General features: G+C 38.7%; 1 protein-coding gene across 1 annotated transcript in view; it reads right to left on the reverse strand.

The window, feature by feature from the left end:
* Window positions 1–7,522: 7,522 nt before the first annotated feature.
* The window catches only part of LOC140232055 (uncharacterized), a 38,100-nt gene continuing 26,574 nt past the window's right edge, over window positions 7,523–19,048 (reverse strand). Inside the window, exons 5-9 of the mRNA XM_072312207.1 lie at window positions 16,302–16,487; window positions 13,724–13,989; window positions 11,742–11,963; window positions 8,593–8,788; window positions 7,523–7,682 (exon numbers count right to left, since the gene is read on the reverse strand). Coding sequence (XP_072168308.1) covers window positions 7,523–7,682; window positions 8,593–8,788; window positions 11,742–11,963; window positions 13,724–13,989; window positions 16,302–16,487 — 1,030 coding nt within the window. The remainder of the gene's footprint in view (window positions 7,683–8,592; window positions 8,789–11,741; window positions 11,964–13,723; window positions 13,990–16,301; window positions 16,488–19,048) is intronic.

Here is a 19,048-nt window from a genome sequence, read left to right on the forward strand (position 1 = left end):
GGTCTCGCTTCTTTTCTTTTGCCGTCTCATGTTTGTTTGTTTGGGTTTTTTTCGTACACGATGCCGTCAATGGCAAAGTTTCCTGACTTTTTAATGACGTCATCTCTTGCGCCTCATGTATAAATAGCCAGTGTAAGGTTCTTAAGAATCTTGTCATATAATAATCTCCGGCCTCTCGGTATGAGGTTTGGGAAAGAAGAAGTCTGCGGAACTCAAACTCAAGATAAAACTCCAAGTGTGTGTGTGAAATGTAAGTGTGACATGTTATTCTCAAAAGAAGTGCATTGTGTGAATCTACATTGTTTTTTTCGCTTTCTCGGAATGCCTGAAGTAATATTTTTTTGTCCTATATCTGCTTACGGCATTACCAGGATCGTAAATGTAGAATTTCTTTCTTTTACCTTGAGCCAAATCGAAAAAAAAAATCTCTGATATCAGTAAACTCCTTGTGATGTATTGTCAAAAAAGTATATCGAAGAATAGCGTCAAAACCTAGTTGGTGCAAATCGCCTATGTCAGCCGTCAAGTCCTAAGCACGTATGAAATCTGTACAATAGTCAGGTGGCATTGTTGGCTTAATTTTGACCCTTTGCTAGGTTACCTTCCAAAGGCGGGTGTCGCCGAGTAATTTGTCAGAACCCGAGGCTACTCAGTACTTTAGCATGATAGTGTATATAGGAAGATCTGTGTATTGTTAATCTCGAAAACGCTTAAATGTCAAATTATACCCCCGCCCCTCCCACACCGGCCATTTTACAGTTGCAATGGACACGTAAACAGGACAGAACACACGCGTAGCGCACGCACAAACACATCACACCCACACGTTGTACACACACATTTACATGATAACAAACACAATACCCCATAGTATGTGATCTTGAGAAAATGACAATAATTGTCAGCAGATTAGAGGTGATAAAATCGATGAAAGACTGAATATCGACAACAGGATGATAACATATTATGCACAATATACTTCGCTCATTATATTTATTTTCACAATATATCGAACATTATCCACATCACAACTGCGAATGACAGCCATTTGATATAACAGCAACAACAACAAATGCACACATCCTTTATGGTATATTTGGCAAAACGTGTTGTCATGCACCTGCAAGCTTGTGTTTGCATTTAAATTCTTGATCATTACGTTTAGGAATAACAACACGTAACACATGAACCGCTCACTATTCAACGCGATACTGAACGGCCGACAAAATGGAAAATGCTGGTTTAACACGAACCAGAAATTTTTACCCTTACGCCTACACCAAAACACTTACAGATCGCTGCGAGTAAACACTGTACTCCTTGTCAGAACTATTAGACAGAGTTATTACATATCGTAATTTTCTTTCAGCGATAGCAGTATAAATGACAATGAGATATATTCATGAACGAATACGGTGATTGTATAACAAGTATACACTTTGTATTTCTTTGTCTCAGGCTAGAACACTTACTCAAAGTATTGATTTTTTACTATCAAAATCTAGCTTTGGAGCGTACAGCGCTGCATCTTACTGGATCGAATTGATAGAACTCTATTAAAAATGCTATGTTAGCAAATAAATTACAGATGCACTAAGCTAAACCATTACTGAACTATTTTAGATTTAGTTGTAAGCTGAAGTCATACAGGACAACTAAAGTGAATGATATATGGTAAGTTAACATTAAAAGGCACTTTTGGCCTTTATAGTAGGATATTTTATATTGTTCTTTTTCTTCTATCCACGGGGGTAATCTGCCACCTGCAATTCTGAAATTTCTTAAAGATATCAGACGGTTTCATGAGTGTTGACCACTTCACCGGGATCTCACCCTACTCTTTACGATAAAAATAAAGTGGATTTTTTTTTTTTTTTTTTTTTTTTACATGCATAGGATATAGCTCTCCTATACACGCGGGAATGACTTTTAAGTCTTATCCGACTGGATTAATTCAAATCAAATACCGCCATGTACAGATGTCTTAATAAACGCCTGTCATATACTAAAAAAAAAAAAAGTAATATGATTAATCAAATAGTTACAAGTAATAATGATGCCATGGTTTAACTTACGCAAGTGGCATAAGGGACGAAACTATCAGTTCCCCTTCACTTTGAGAGTGTGGCGGACGTGTTAGTCTAATATCTGCTCTTGCTGATCCCATAACAGAGTTTTAACAGAGAACCAGGTATCTGTTATACTGTTGTCCCCCAGAATCGTGATCGCGTAATTCATATATTGAGTAATAGGAGGTTCTCTATACACAACATGTCGTGGATTCAACACTCGGCTAAAGCCAGCGTGACTAAGCCAGCGTGACTGTCTTGTTCATTTAACCCAAACAATTTGATTATTTCAATTTCTTGTATATAGCGGTCAAGCCAAAGGTATAGAATCTTGCCGACGGACAATGAAAAGATTGGTAATGCATGTACATGTATATATAACATACTAAAACACGTACAAAGTTTCACAAGAGACAGGTCACTGTGGCGGGCAGTGGACAATGAAGGGCAGTTGTAGTATAAAAGCTGACCACTTTTGGTCAAACCTGTCTCAGTGGTCAATTGTCTTCACTGACCATCTACAGTATGTGGTCACTACAATCTCGTCGCAACAGAGACACCGTGTGTGATGGTATAGTATTGGTTGAGGTAATGATTCAGTTTTTAACTTTTTTGCGAGATACTTAGAAACCGTTTTATGAAATGTTAAAGAGCACACAATTCTGAGAGGAATTCAATGTTTATTTGATAAAAATAAGTCTTTAAATTACTGAGATATCCGAAAATTAGAATAAGCAATCCTTAAAAAAAAAAAAAAAAAAAAATGCGTCCCATCTTTTATTAGAATCGCTTTGGTTTGGATATCGCAGCCATTTCAAAACCGATTTTCATCAAATAAACTTTGAATTTCTCTTAAAATTATACATATTTCATAAAAGGTTTCTCATTATCTAAAAAGCCATCTTAAAAAAAAAGTTGGCAACCTGAAGCCTCATCTAAACCGAAACTATACTATCCCTTTAAAACGACAATATCGACTCTCGTAATACAGGTGATTGTATCATGATTGTATCCAAGGCAGTGCAGCATTCTTTGACATGAAATCATTGCCAAAGGAATGCATCCCTGTTACTTCTTAGAATTGTAACTCTGTACTCTATTAACAAACTATGATTAAATAAAAATATGATATGAACAATACCAGCTAACATCCGTGTCACTGTTTGTTTTTTCACAATTTTGTTTCATCAACAAAATATTATTCAAACATCGATACATTTTATCAGCTCAATAGTATTGAACGAGAAACTTTCACACCTGTAGACCTAAACACACAAGGCATGCCGAACATCTGAAATACTGGAATGCATTGTGTTTTGCTGGATCATCACGCGAAGGATGAGTGCAAGTGCATAAAGTCAAATACAATAGTACAAGGCGATCATGTAAGAGCGATACATCTACAGATATCCTTCACTATAACCACAGTACCATACTGAAGCCAGTAATTACTGATCTTATGAATTCAGCACAATGCAGTAAAAATCACGTCATGTTTATAGTAACATGTTCACTGAAAAAAAAAAAACACCCACACATTTCATAGATAGTTGGAAATGAGGAGAGAGAGAAAAAGATATCTATTCTATTGTTATATGCGCAGACACAGAAATATTGTGACCATCTATATACATCACAACAAAGAAACACGAAACACGTGTGTATACCTTAAAGAACCATCACATTGATAAATCATACACAGAGTATGATTACACTGATGTGTTATGCTTGTGTGATGCAAAATATAACGTTCCTACTCGAATACAGAAAGTCTAACATCCCGATTTAGGTCACAATGATAATCGCCTTAGTCATGATAGTGATAAATCTCCCCCTAGAAAATAATATGAAGGTAACTGTTCTCGTCTACTCACGATACCTGAATTTTTCAAATATAGTATCATATCCTCGAAAAAAAAAAACACAAAAACTTGCAACACTCTTTGAGGGCTTCATTCTTGTCTCCTGAAATCAGATTTACGTCTTAATCCTCAGAGGAAACACGCAGGAATGTAATATCAAAGTCGAATGTTGGATATAGACAAAATATGGCAATGGATTAGAAATAAATATCTTAAATATACCTTATAATATTACAAGTATGATATTCTCATTATCATCATATTGTGTTTCCATGCATGAATACAACGCACCTAATATACAAATATCTAAATTAAGGAATATACATCTATAATGTTAGCGAACTGAATTACATCATTCTGATTATTTCAGTAATGTAATGATTCTTGCACATCGTCAGCCAGCTTGATGAAAAAAAGAAATGAAAAACAGTCCAACGCAGCACTATTTTAAGTAGTCTTCGGGTTTTACGTCACCAGTAGGGTAAAATTGTGTTAACGTAGGAAAAATGAATTTATGAAATCCGAAAGCCTCTTTCAAAATAGTCAGCCTATTTGAATATAACGCGAATACAAAGTCACTCAATTTCTTTTTAGTGTTTAAGGGAAAGTATTCAAAAGTTCCCAAGCAAACGAATGGTACACAAAAGCATCAATCTCTCTAGCAGTTACACCTGGATTTAGATAAATATATCAAATTATGTTACTGCAAGATTTGCGATGAAAGTCACACACGTGTTCACCCCAAGTCCACTTCTTATAGCGCCCCCACCGCTCCTCGTTGACGAGATATGATCACTTGAGGGGTTTGTGGAGAGGGAGTTGGAAGGTTTTAGCATTTAATACTGGAATGTGTCAACCATTTAATTCAAAATGTTTGAACTCGTTTGCTCAGGTACACAACGTCAAATGAACGATTAACACGTTTGCAGTGACACGCACAAACTGATTATATCACTGGATAAGGCGTGTGACTTTTCCGAATCCCTCCTATTTATCTTTGGTGTAACACTCTCGATATTATTACTATCTCTATGGATACTGTATAATATGCCATAATCATAAATTCCCTTTGTTAAAGCTGATGTTAATGGCAGTCAACAGCTTTTCTTCTTTTATTTTTACCAATTATACTGCAAAGATTTCACACTTTCACATCAACAGTTTTATGGCAGCGTGAAAAAGCTGAACATTACCTACCACATAAACATGCGCTGACAAATACCTCTTTTCGATAAAAGTTCGATTTCATTGGCGAAATCCTTTCTTACATGCCTTTTTCATGTTTTCTTATTAGATTGAGGATATCATTCTGTCTTTTACACTTAAGAACGGCTCTGAAATCAAGTAGAAGCGAGCCAGAGGATTGCTCGACAGCTCCATAAATTTACTTGAGAGAGTCATCGAGAACTATTTTACTTGTGATTCGAGTACACCAGGGTGATAATATTTCTTCATCACATCCCATTCATGAATCAGTATAAATGGAGGTCATCACAACTCTTTGAGTATAAATGAGAAATGAACCAAGAAAATGGGATTCCATTGAGATTCGAACCCGAGACCTTGTGCTCTTAACGAATCGGCTATGAAAAAGCCCTAGTATAGTTCTAATCCCAGAACCCCCTTCATTCTAAATGCCTACGTCAAAATCTCCAAGAGAAGTATTACTGTTATTCATACCATTTTCATTGCAGCAACATGTTGACAAGAGTGAAGAATTCATGCAGATATTTCAACGGTAATGCCACCACCGGAACAAAAATCCAGTATTTCTCTTGCACATACAATTAGACAAAATTACTCGTCACACCCAGGGGCAAGAATGGGACACTCTGGATGCTTGTCGCCATCTTGGCCGAAGGCGGAACACCTTTTTCCAGAGCAAACGACAATTTGATCACGCCTGGTTTGCATTTCAAGATATTCGCTTACATAATCATTCAATCTTGCATTTGCCTTCCATAACAGCTTTGAATATACGAGTGCGTTATGATAATTGTAAACATAATAATATCAAGCATAATTATATACTACTATTGCACGAGCTTGTGCACATGCACTTACAAGTACAAAATATATCAAATATTCCTTATTCACCACAGTACTCATTAGACAAACGATGCGATATCGTCACAAAGAAGTATATCACCAACTTTATTTACGAAACTACGAGAAATTATTTTCTCTCTAGTTCGAATCTTAATGCACAAAGACGCTAGCTCTTTAAATCACACAACAATAATTCCTTTGAATACGTGCATTTTCAACAGACGCGTTTTTGGTAACAAATATGAAACAGTGCAGAATATGTTCTGTTTGGTTTAGTTTTTCTTCTTTCCAAAATGTGCAGCGCATTCTACCAGCAGCTATAACATTTCAGATTAATCTAATCTACCATCACAAGTGAAGAATTTATCTAAAGAATATTTCCACCAAAGTGTTTGGTGATTGATGAGGAGTTATACTGTTGAGGCTTCGGTTTATTCTACAATAGGCTTCTAATCAGCCACAATAGCAGATGTTGTACTTTTTTGCTTTTAATTCATGTAAAGCCCATGCATAAATAAGGTTTTGAACCTTGTTTTGCATGAGCTGATATCATTATTAGCTTTTGGTTCGATTTGTGAAAAACACCTCGTCAGGAGTCTAAAATAACTCAAGGCATTGCCATGGCTCTCCTACCCCGAATAATAAAAATGACATATCATTCATGGTAAGAAAGTCTCTGTTATGGCAAGGAATTTCTTCAGTTAATCATTGGTACATGAAGTCAGGTCTGAAACGCCAAGGTTAAACGTGATCAACTGTACAACGTTGAGCAAGATTCGGTACAAAGGAATATTCGCTATGCCTTAGGCCTTATGACGGAGAAAACGCCATTTTGTAAATGCCATTTTCATGTTTTCTCGCGCACTTTTACAGGAGAGCGTTTAGATATCTCGATTCCCCAACCCATGGGCCTCTACGAGCTTTTAACAGGCGAATAACAATGCTGGTGGTATAAGTAGACGATGTACCATGTGAATTGTGTCAGATATGCTCAGTTCTTGAAACACTGAGACAATATTTTTGTTCATCCATCCTATTTTAAAGCAAGGTGACAGACACATTCTGTGAAATTATTTACTGGTGACAATCATAATTATCATACAGTACTGCATGCGTAGTATCATTAATTCATTGAATAACATTTCATGATAAAGAAAAGGTTTGAATCCGAAAAAAAGTGCAGTGTTTGAATACAAGACGCATTCACTATATAGTTGACAAACTGAAATAAAACGTGTACATGTAGTTATAACATTTTGATTGTCTCTATACCGATGACACATCAGTACTGATTTGAAGCACATTCCACATCACGTGCAAAAATGCAGCCATTACAAGCACACCGATTTTGACAAGTCACGTGACAAGCCCAAACCGCCTTCTCTAATCCACTGCTTCTCGCAATGACGAAACCTCCCCAATTAATCCCTTCTTCCTCAATCATACAACAAGATCACTCGCGAGTGATAGAAAAGACATGCAGCTAGTCTTCGGGTGGCGGCGAATGGCTTATATGCAGCTTCGCAAGCTGCGTATTAAAACCTAGACGTGGGCTGCGGAGGCGTTGACGTAGCATGGCACGGTGAGGATGGTGACGCCATCCGATATGTTGAACTTGGTGTAGTATATTAGACCTCCAATAATCATGATGTAGGCTGGTATTGTTAGGATACACACCAGCTTGTCCGGCATGGAGACACCGCTGCAATTAGAAATAATTCATATGACGTTAGTGCCTACATACTAAATAATTATGATGAAGTTTTTACACCATGGGTTTCAGACATGCTGGTCCGAATTCACGAAGGTGGTACAAATGAAACCATGGTTTAAACCATGGACAAAAACCATGGAGCGCCAAGTGTCGCATGGAATATTTCGTTACGAAATTGGTCATTTCGTCGATGAAATGATTATTTTGTAACGAAATGACGCCATTTTGTAACTAAATGAACATTTCGTCCACGAAATGATAATTTTGTTAACGAAACGGTCATTTTGTTGACGAAATGACCAATTTCGTAACGAAATATTCCGTGCGACACTTGGCGCTCCATGGTTTTTGTCCATGGTTTAAACCATGGTTTCTTTTGTACCACCTTCGTGAATTCGGGCCATTATATTTGAAACTCATTATTTTCACATTTATCTTTGCGATCTATAGGTCTCGCCCACGTGAAATGATGCCTATCATGAAAAGCAAATAAATACTCTTTGAATCTCATCAAGCTTGAATTCATAACAACAGAGATGTGATAATGGAAAATATTCGAGCTGAAGCTTTTCACTTGCTTGTTTGTTTCGAGCGATGTTTTCTAACTTCAATTTCAATTTATTTTCACAAACCATTCACATGTAATACAAACCCCCTTGTGGGGACACGTACATCGTTTTGTATAATTACAAAAATTGAACCAGGTTGATGTTTACATGCGAATGTTGTATGGGACCTTGAAAAATCACAGCTTATTAAACAAGGTCTCCCCAAAAATATTACATACATGTATATCACATAATAGATGAACTTGACACATACCCTGCAAATCCCGACCGAAAACTACCCTTTCCATACCCCCCCCCCCCTTTACCCTCCATCGCTCTTTATTACTCACGCCTCGTCGGGATCGTCAGCCGTCTCCAAGAGGCGCAGCTTGAGATGAATGAAGATGGGCGCGATCAGGGCAAGCGCTGTCATACAGATGCCACCAGTGAGTGACGTCACAATAGCGAAGTGCGGGAACGACTCGACGATCAGGAGTTCGACCATGAAGATGAGCGTACGAAGAACTACTCGCTTCCAGCTGAACTCTGTGATAGGCATGCAGGGCAGCATTTCATGAATCTTGTTACGGACAATGAAAGGAAACCAAAACCCAAGCAATTGCCCAAGAGAAATGTGGATTGAGTGAAAGCAGCAACATTAGTCGAACACATCGGCGAAAGTTTGAGGAAAATCGGACAATCGACGCAAATGTTACGAATTTTTAAAGTTTTGGTGGTGAAACCGTTGGATGAGGAGACTACTAGAGGTTATGACGTCATGTGTGGACAACAACATAAAGAAAATATAAAGGGAATTCCACAAAAATTCATTTCTCATGAAAATTACACATTCCATCAACTTGACACTGACTTATGTTAAGGGTAGTAATTATCCCCCCCCCCCCTGCTTTCCAAAAGCGGTTAGTCAGGTGATCTTTCGAAATGCTAGAAAAGTGAAAGCATGTTGAATTTTCTTTATATTTTCTTCATAATTACTGTTGTCTACACATGATGTCATAAACTCACGTAGTCTCCTCGTCCAGCGGTTCCAACACCAATACTTAAAAAATGCATAACTTCTGCATCGATTGTCCGATTTCTCTCAAGCCTTCACTCATATTGTGTTCTACTAATGTTGCTGCTTTCACTCAATCCACATTTCTCTTTGGGTTTTGGTTTCCTTTAATATAAACATGACATCACCATCACCAAGGTGTATGCCTAAGACCGGGTAGCGTGGGGATACCATGGGGTGGGAAGACTGGCCCGGTTTGGATATAATTTGTTCGAGATTCCTAGGAAAGAACTGTGTACAGCTTAAAGGGATCGTATAGTTTTGGTTGAGACCTAATGTCAGGTTTCTAACATTTTATTGGTGAGATAATGAGAAACCTCTTATGAAATATGAAAGAGCATGTAATTCTATGAGGAATTCATCGTTTATTTGATGAAAATTGGTTTTGAAATGGCTGAGATATCCCAAAAGAGCTATTCTGATAAAGTGTGGGACCCACACTTTATTACGATCGCTTTATTTTACTTTGTTTTTGGATGTTTCCGTCATTCCAAACCCGATTTTCATCAAATAAACTTTGAATTCCTCTTAACATGGTATGCTCTGTACTATATCATACATGTTTTCTTGGTATCTCGCAAAAAGTTAAAAGCCCAATTCTCATCTCCACCATTTATACCATCTCTTTAACCTCTTGATGTAAGTACACACACGCAGCCGCAGAATCTCGACTTGAGTCGACCGTTACCGATGTGTGTATACGCTGTGAGGAACATTTTCGCCTACCATATGCCTATACTGGGGGCTATTAATGGTTTTTGAATGCACCTCATATGTAGACAGCAACTGAATCGGGCCACCCATTAATCCCTACGCTACTTGGTCTTTATAAGCTACTGAAATCATTGCATCTGATTGGCTGGGAGTAAATTTGAAAGTAAAAATCACCGACAAAACACGTAATGGAATGTCCCCCAGAGGTGCAGAGAGTCACATGTTGTGTGCGACTCGCCGAAATGAATTATCAACAATCCAGACGGTAGGTGTCTGGTAAATATGTTTTGTATGTTCGAGTTTTTATCTAATGAATGTAGTAGTCAAATACTATTTTGTTCTGTTGCATACAGCGACAAGGTTGTTTAAATGAAGAGAATGAGTATGAGAGAGGTAGAGAGGGAGAGAGAAGGGGAGAGAAAAATTGAGGGGGTGGAGGAGATTGAACCGGAGATATTAGGGGAGAACAATACCTCGAGTTCCCACAGCAAAGATAGAAACGGCTGAATACACAACAAACGTAGAATGGTTCAACAGTTTTGAAAGAATCCACAGACAAGTTCATTTCGGTTATGGAGTAACTCTTTAGAACAAGGTCTTTTTGTTGGCACAGCTCTTGACTAATAACATAAAATATGTTTTGTGTGTGCATTTTTAAATCCATTCCACGTATATACTAGACCACTCAAAGGAAATAGATTACAGAAAGCCTTCTCCTTTGTTATCAGATTCCTGTACAAAGCTTTGTACTAAATACGTCATAAAAGTAAACAACGTCTGGTCGCGTTGGTGACTTTAACATAGGGGCTGGTATTCAGACTTAATTGGAAGAAAAAATGAACAAAACTTTGACGCTCTCCCCTTTTTCTCTGTTCATACTCAAGCGTGATGGCAGATTTACCTGTGCAATGATATGCACACGCACAAACTTCCCTGTACGCTATTACAGATTATGACGAATAAGCGGGAGTCAAGAGGGAGACGTTGATTTCAAAGAGACACGACTTCGTCTTACAAAAGGACAAGGGTTCTTAATTTTTCTATATAGGGTGCAGTCTTCTTTTGAAAATGTTGGTTAGAGATTATTTTCATCTTCTTTTTTTCACTTATTTATTTCCGCCACTGCCTTCTCCTTCTATTTCCTTGATAGTCTCGTGTTTGGAGAATGTTTCATCCGTCTGTCTTGTATTTTCTACTTTTCTCATTCTCTCTTAGTCTGAATTTATATGCACAGATAAAGGCCAACTCACAGACACTGAAACTAACTTCCTCCTTCTACACCCTGGTGCAATACAACGATATTACTGATAATGAAGAACATCTTGCCTCATATCTCATATCTTAACCCTTAATTCATTTAATGATAATAATAACAATAATGATAATGATGATGATAAAGGTAATAACAACAGTGATGACAACAGTCATAGTAATAATCATATTTTTGTTAGTTCATAATAATAATCGACTGATCAAGAGGAACAGCACAAAAATAATCATGTCGTACCAATGATAAATAGATTAAAAGATGGAGGGAATGGACCTAGAAGTATTTGTAAACACGCAATACTATGTAGATCATTATCTTTTTATAAGAACACAGTAGGACACAACAATTTATGAGATCTGTGTGATATGGCTACATCACAGATCGGTGTCGGGTTGAAAGAGGGCCAATTATAGCCTCCACCACCGGTACAAAGGGCTCACCGTGCGGAACGTCAAACTTATGCTCCAGCTCGTGGAACAGCGGGTTGTTGCTCATGACGAGCACGGCGACGAAATGGAAGAGGAGGAGGACGGAGACCACGGTCCGGACCGGCCCGGGCTGGACGGCCTGGAGAAGGCTCTCGACGTAGCCGAGCTCGGCGATCGGCGAGCTGTAGGCCAACCAGATGGGGATGACCAACACGTACATAGCTATCACTTGCACTGAATGGGGGAGAATGAATGTCAAGCAGAAAAGAAAAATAACGTCATTAAGGACAAATTTTGGACGACCGCATGCTACTCTCTCACCGATTACGAAACCTCGAACTTAAAAAAAAAAACTGCCCAATTTTGACGAAATACTTTATAACCAGAATGAAATAGAATATTCAATATACTTTTAACAAATGTAAATAAAATCGCGGTCATTGCAGGAGATCAATATGTAAAGAAAAAAGACAAATGATTGTATACTTGCTTTAATTCACGGAATTACATTCTAATTTGATTTCAAGGGGTGTACAGAAAATAACGTTCTGTGTACGAAGACGTGCAATATATAACTCTGAAAACTAGAACTCCAAATTGGAGAGTGTCATCTATTCAAAAATTGCATTTCTTCTAAGGTAATAAATATTATCGCTCGATCAGAAAAAAACAAACACCCAAACAACATAATATAAACATTGTAGAACCCTCGTATATGGTGTTTAATATCTCTCGACCAGAAAAAAGAAAAAAAAAAGAAAACAAGCAAACAAACATTGTACAGACCGCTTATATAATAACTGATGTCCTGGTTTGGTCGGCTTATTTCCTCATCACAATGTAGCTCTCGTTCCCATCAATTCTCAAGATATCTTAATTATTTTCCTCTCTCCAATATTACGTAGATAATTTGACTAGACTGTCCTTTTAGCAGCGTTTAGAATGATTTGTTTTACCTGGTGGGCATTTCAGAATTCAGTATGGAACGGGTTAATCTTTGCAACGCAGTTTACACTTTCTTTTTCGTTCTTTTTTTTTTTATTTCAAGAGATCTAATCTTAGTTTCCATGCAGTATTAACCCGATGAGGACAAGTCTCAAATATACTCGTGCAAGTGTCATGCTGCTGTAAGAAAATAAGCCCGTCCTCAGTGGGTTAATTTCGTCCATTCTGTGTCCTGTACGTGCTCTGCGTGGCATCGATGAATGTGATGTGTATCAATTGTGTCACAGCGCTGTGATTTTGGGCTCTGTTTGCATAAAAAGCTGCAATCAAACATAAGTTATACAGAAAAACAAGAATAACTCAGGCATCAGCCAATCAGAACCGAGTATTCAGAGACCTATGTCTGATTTTCTGACTTATGTTTGATCGAAACTTTTAAGCAACATGACACTGGTCATTGGTATTAAGTCTTCCAGAACGAAAAACGCCAGAAGTCCAGGGCGTAGAAACATAATGAACACATACACATGGTAAGTGGGTATTTTAGTGCATGCCTGTACAGTATGTCCCAATAAAAATTACAATCAAATTTTTGCATTGATAACGCCCAAAATGATTAAACTGTCTAAATGCTACTTTAGGGTCTTAAAATATAACATCTTAGCTCTATTTTGCAGAAAACCCAATTCAGTTTGGTTAAGCGGTCACAGAGAAACGTGGAATGTTGTAAAGCATGCCATGAGTCTGATTCTTCCAAGTTCAGCACTTCTATGCTTTTGTGTGTGAATACAGTTGACAGAACTTGGAGGGAAGAGATTCTTGACATCCTCTACAAAATTCCTCATTTCTCTTTGACCACTGAAGCAAATCAAATGGGGTTTTCTGTAAGATGTTGGAAATGAGTTATAGTTTCATACCCTGAATTTGTATTTGGATTGATTCGCTATTTTCAAAAATATCATTGCGGAGGGTTCCGTTGTACCTTTTTTTTGGGACATACGGTATATCTAAATTACAGTAACAAGTGTGTTGGTGTGGAGCGAACGTACTCCCCATTCCGTTGACCAAGGCCTTGGTGAAGTGTTGAGGTTCGGCCATGTCGCGCTGTATCGTGGGCCAGAGGTAGTGTGGTCCCATGAGGAAGAAAGAAGACCCAATGAGGCCGAAAATTCCACTCCAGCCGCCGTCCGACTTGCTCGAATGGGTGATGATGTGAAGCGGCTTGTTCGACACGCCCCCCAACACGCCCACCGACTTAAGTCCCAGGATGTAAGTACCGAGGAATGTTGCAAACGTTCCCACAGCGGCAATCTCCCTGTAGCAGGGAAAGGGTTAATGAGCAGAGAGGGAGATTTGAATGAAGAAGAAAAAAGAAGCACATTTGTCAGTGTTATAGCGCTTCTTCTTCTCGCTGTATTCGTGTAAATTATGTTCTGTGCATGTACACACAAATATGCTTGTACGTGTTCATTTACACATAATTCTATTGTTGCTTTGATAATGTTTATATTTACATTTTGTGTAAATGCTAGTATCACAACATGAACATGTTACATTAATAAGATAACGTGTTTATTTAAGCATAATTCATAAGGTGTTTCTAAAAATTCACCCTTTAATTCTTCATAATTACCTCATAAACTATCCACGATACACTACCAAAATTGATATGGTTAAAGGTGAACAGCGTAGGGGATACAATTTTATAAGACGGCTACTGTAAAATGATATCATCATTCGGTTTTATGACACTCATGGTTCTTCATTGGTGAAATTACGTTTCAGATTTTGCTAAATGTTTAACCCCCTCATGTATAAGAGGGCCTACGTGTGTTCAAGAGGGGGTCATCCCACTAGACCGACACCCACGAGTCATACAGCCCACGAGTTCGACGTTGAAAACCGGTCCGTGAGTCATACAGCTCACGAGTCATCAGCCCATGAGTTCGATAGATTACAACACGTACGGGGCGCGCGTACGGGGCGTAATGTGTCGGTCTCATGGGCCTTGTTAGCTTAGTGTCGAACTCATGGGCTGTATGACTCGTGAGCTGTATAACTCGTTGGCTGTATGACTCGTGGGCTGTATGACACATGGGCTGTATGACTCGTGGGAGTCAGTCTCGTGACGTGCACCCATTAAAACTTCCTACAGAAGTAGGGCCTACGTGTGTTTATGAGTGCGTGTGTAATCCCCACACAGTAGCCATAGATGGGCAATGGCTCATAATGTCACATCTTGGAAGAACGAACGACAGATATAAAATCGTCCAGGTTCAGCGTAGATTAATGTTTTATCAATAATTCTTAATCGATCATATCAATTAGAATATTAATTGATGTATATAGGGCCTACATTTTGAGTCATAAAAAATCAAAAGTCTGAAATGTTTGTCAACATCTATAGGGCCTACAGCATGATATTGTGTTTGTCTTGTGTGTTTTGTACATTAGGCTGTACCATCATAAGGTGCGACTGTTTAAAGCATGACCGATTCTCAAGGCCAAATGCATCCTTTGAGGGTTTCTTCTTCTGTTGTTGTTGTTGCTGCTGCTGCTGCTGCTGCTGCTGCTGCTGCTGCTGCTGCTGCTGCTGCTGCTGCTGCTGCTGCTGCTGCTGCTGCTGCTGTTGCTGTTGCTGTTGCTGTTGCTGTTGCTGTTGCTGTTGCTGTTGTTGTTGTTGTTGTTGTTGTTGTTGTTGTTGTTGTTGTTGTTGTTGTTGTTGTTGTTGTTGTTGTTGTTGTTGTTGTTGTTGTTGTTGTTGTTGTTGCTGTTGTTGTTGTTGTTGTTGTTGTTGTTCATATTGTCCTCGTCTTCGTATTTCTGTGTATGGAACCACATACTGTACAAAACAAAATAGGCCCCAATCTTTTAGAAGAGAAGCTGAAAATAGCCAAACGGAGAGTGGTAGTTCACAATGTCATGTAAGTGCTGGAGAAATGGCTTTGGTTAATTTGTTTGAAAAGACTACACACTCACCTTTACACTCCAAGACGCACCTGTTTAATATAACATATTCCTGAAGACCCATCCAGTTTTCAAGTACTTCAGTTACAAGTCAATTTCAAGAAAAGGTCCGTAATGACCCTTATCTGCACTTGCTCGGATTGTAACTGAACTGACATACTGTCGACACACTCCCACGGCGCCTCTTATACTTCACATATCCTCGATTACCATCATCGTGCATAAAATGGTTTAAACGCCTTCATAACCTATATACTGTCCATAAACATAGGGACATAATTGTGAGATAAGACCAGTGGCAGGCGTATACAGCATGGCAGCCAACTGTAACAGTCACGACAGTAGCTTAATGAAATCTTTTTGTTAAGCTACTATATACATTTTATGAGCCATTATAGTAAAATTTACATCGACATCAATGCCTGGGTCTTCAGTATGCAGTTTAAAGTAACTATGAATCAACTGCACGCAACAAGGAAACCACTGTATCCAACACACGTTGTATAAAATATATGCTCGTTGCTCAGTTTATAGGCAAATTGTAATTGCAAGCGATGTCCGGCATAAATACGGCACTTTCCAGCTCTTTCCCACGTGATTTTATCTATTAATGTTTCTATGTTGTGGTTTTGCCTTTTGTTTTTTGCTCTTTGATCTTACCATAGCTCCTTGGGTCCAGTGAACCACAGCAGAGGACACACGACGATAAATATGATGACGGGCCAGAGGCAGAAGCTGAACGTTTGATACGGATAGATAATGGAGAACATCAACTCGGACACGCCCAGAAGAAAGGTGCAGGTAGAGGCCAATCCTATCACACCGATAGTGAAGGAGATAACACTCCTATATGATGAAATGGTAGAAGAAGATAAAGAAATATACATTGACTTTCTAGCTATAAAATTTGCCGGAAGACCTATAATTGAGTTGTGACTTTCAAAGTTATAATATCACCCAGCAGAGCTACAGACTGATAACTGTTTAAATTACATCTACCTGTTATACATTTGCTGTATCTCACTTCTTTGAACGTGAACAGCCAATACATTATGCGCAAAGTTGCACAACTTGAGCAGAGAGCGGTACCGACAGCTGACGTCGGACGTAACCGATCTTCTTATTATAGGTAGGGCCTATACACTATTTTAAAGCTCCCATTTATAGAAACGCATGATTTTAATTATAATTGGCTTTCTGAAAGTTTTGATGACAATCGACTTTCTTTAAGTTGCGACTACTTGAATAATCTACGATAACTATTAGTCCAACTCTTTCTTCGTCCTTTTTAAACACCCGCTTTTCAGTGTTAAATTCATAAGTTCGTGTTCTTCGCAGAGACGTTGTCGTCCACTTCAGGTCGGTATGATAAGCAGGCTGTGGTAGAGTGTCGTCATCAGGTCAGTGGTGAGAATGAAGACATAATGCCAGCACTTCTATAAATCTGCATTGTGTATGTTGTCGGACACAATCGAGAGAAGAATAGAAATGCCGAGCAACCTCTACGAAATTTGCGCAACTCAATGATAGTATTGTCTAGTCATAATACAATGGTTCGATGCAATCATCCGTGCTTGTCCTTTTGCTCAAATCACGTGAAATGTCCCCTTTCAATCGCACCATCAATTTTCATGCCCTGGCGACCATGATTCGGACCAGACGGGCTTCACCAAAAACGTTAATATTCTGCACAGATACTCCATGAATGAACCCATGCAGGCTGCAAGTTATCACTGTAGCGCATGCATATAGGTTGCATGATGGAGGAGGAGATTTCTGACGATAATATATATCTCATCAACTGTTATACCTGGGCAAGATTACGTGTCCTTGTTCAATGAACAAATAATCTTTATGCTCGTATACTTTGGCTCAGATGCAAACTGAATGGTTAGCTTCTTATTCGTTGACTATAACTATATAGGCTTGACGTTGATAGCAGTATTTGATGGTTCATGACATCGCAGGCACAGGATTTTTGACCAATCAGAACTCATCCCACTCTTCTGGTTTCTCAATCTAATTAAGTTTAATTAGCTTACTTTGAAGCCTGTCTAGTTTATTTTTTAGTGTAATTTTGCATGAGTTTGGTTCAGTAGAAATTTGCCATATTTTCTTATATCATTTATCTAATCACGTTCAAAGCCTCTGTGAACCCCCACGAAAACCGTTAATGACTGTCGAAGGTGTTCCACTCCCATGAGTGGAAAATAAGAATTGAATTGAATCGCAAGGCCTGCTTGTCTCCTCGAAACAAATATTTTTTTTTTTCTGCAAAAGACTGCCCCTCCACACACACACACACACACACACACACACACAAAAACCAACAAAACAAAACAAAACGAAACAAAAACAACTAACGACAAAATCAGAACATGAGAAGGAACATGGACACAGTCATATTATAATGTGTGATATGAATGTACTGCAGTTGATAGCGTTCCCCTGCTAAACGAATGCGTGCTTATTAGTAGAGCAGTTAAGCCCTCAAAATCATGAGAATTGTGCAAAATTTGACTAAAGCCTGAAACTTTCACTAATGTTAGTACATACCATAAGATTCATCTTAAGGTCGGGAGGTAAGTCTGATTTGACCTCTGATGACCTCCAAAGGTCAATGAACTTTAAATATCAGAATATTGATGTTTTTATTGAGACCACCCTTTTAGACCAAATGATGACTAAACCAACTGGTTATTAGACCAACTGGCTGTAGACCAAGTGGTAATAGAGTGTAAACCGATCCGGACGATAGCCTCTTTGAAATGGTTGTTTGAAGGTTAAATATAAATTCAAAACTCGTCTTTTAATATTACATGAGAAAAAGTACCAACGCACCCTTTCGGCAAAACCGGGGGGGGGGGGGGCTTTGGACGAAGGGTGGGATTCCAGTCAACGCGACGCGACCCAACGCTCCCAACGCACCCTTTCGGCAAAACCGGGGGGGGGGGGGGACTTTGGACGAAGGGTGGGGTTCCAGTCAACGCGACGCGACCCAACGCTCCCAACGCACCCTTTCGACAAAACGGGGGGGGGGGGGAGGGGGGGGGGGGCTTTGGACGAAGGGTGGTGTTCCCATTAACGCGACGCGCCACCACCCAACCCACCCTTTCGGCACAAGCCTTTTTTGTTAGCCCACCAATAAGGAATTCATTTCTAGTGAACACCACACCCCAATATAAGATTGAGCCAATGAAATGCTTTAGGGAAAGGAAGTAAGTAAGGAAGTCGTAAGGAGCTTTTGGGAACTTACGCAATAATGACGTTGTCTTCATATATATATATATATATATATATATATATATATATATAGATGTATATATATGTGTATGTGTGTATATATATATATATATATATATATATATATATATATATGTATATATATATATATATATACAGAGAGA

This window comes from Diadema setosum, chromosome 8 (assembly GCF_964275005.1).
Source record: "Diadema setosum chromosome 8, eeDiaSeto1, whole genome shotgun sequence".
Lineage (NCBI taxonomy): Eukaryota > Metazoa > Echinodermata > Echinoidea > Diadematoida > Diadematidae > Diadema > Diadema setosum.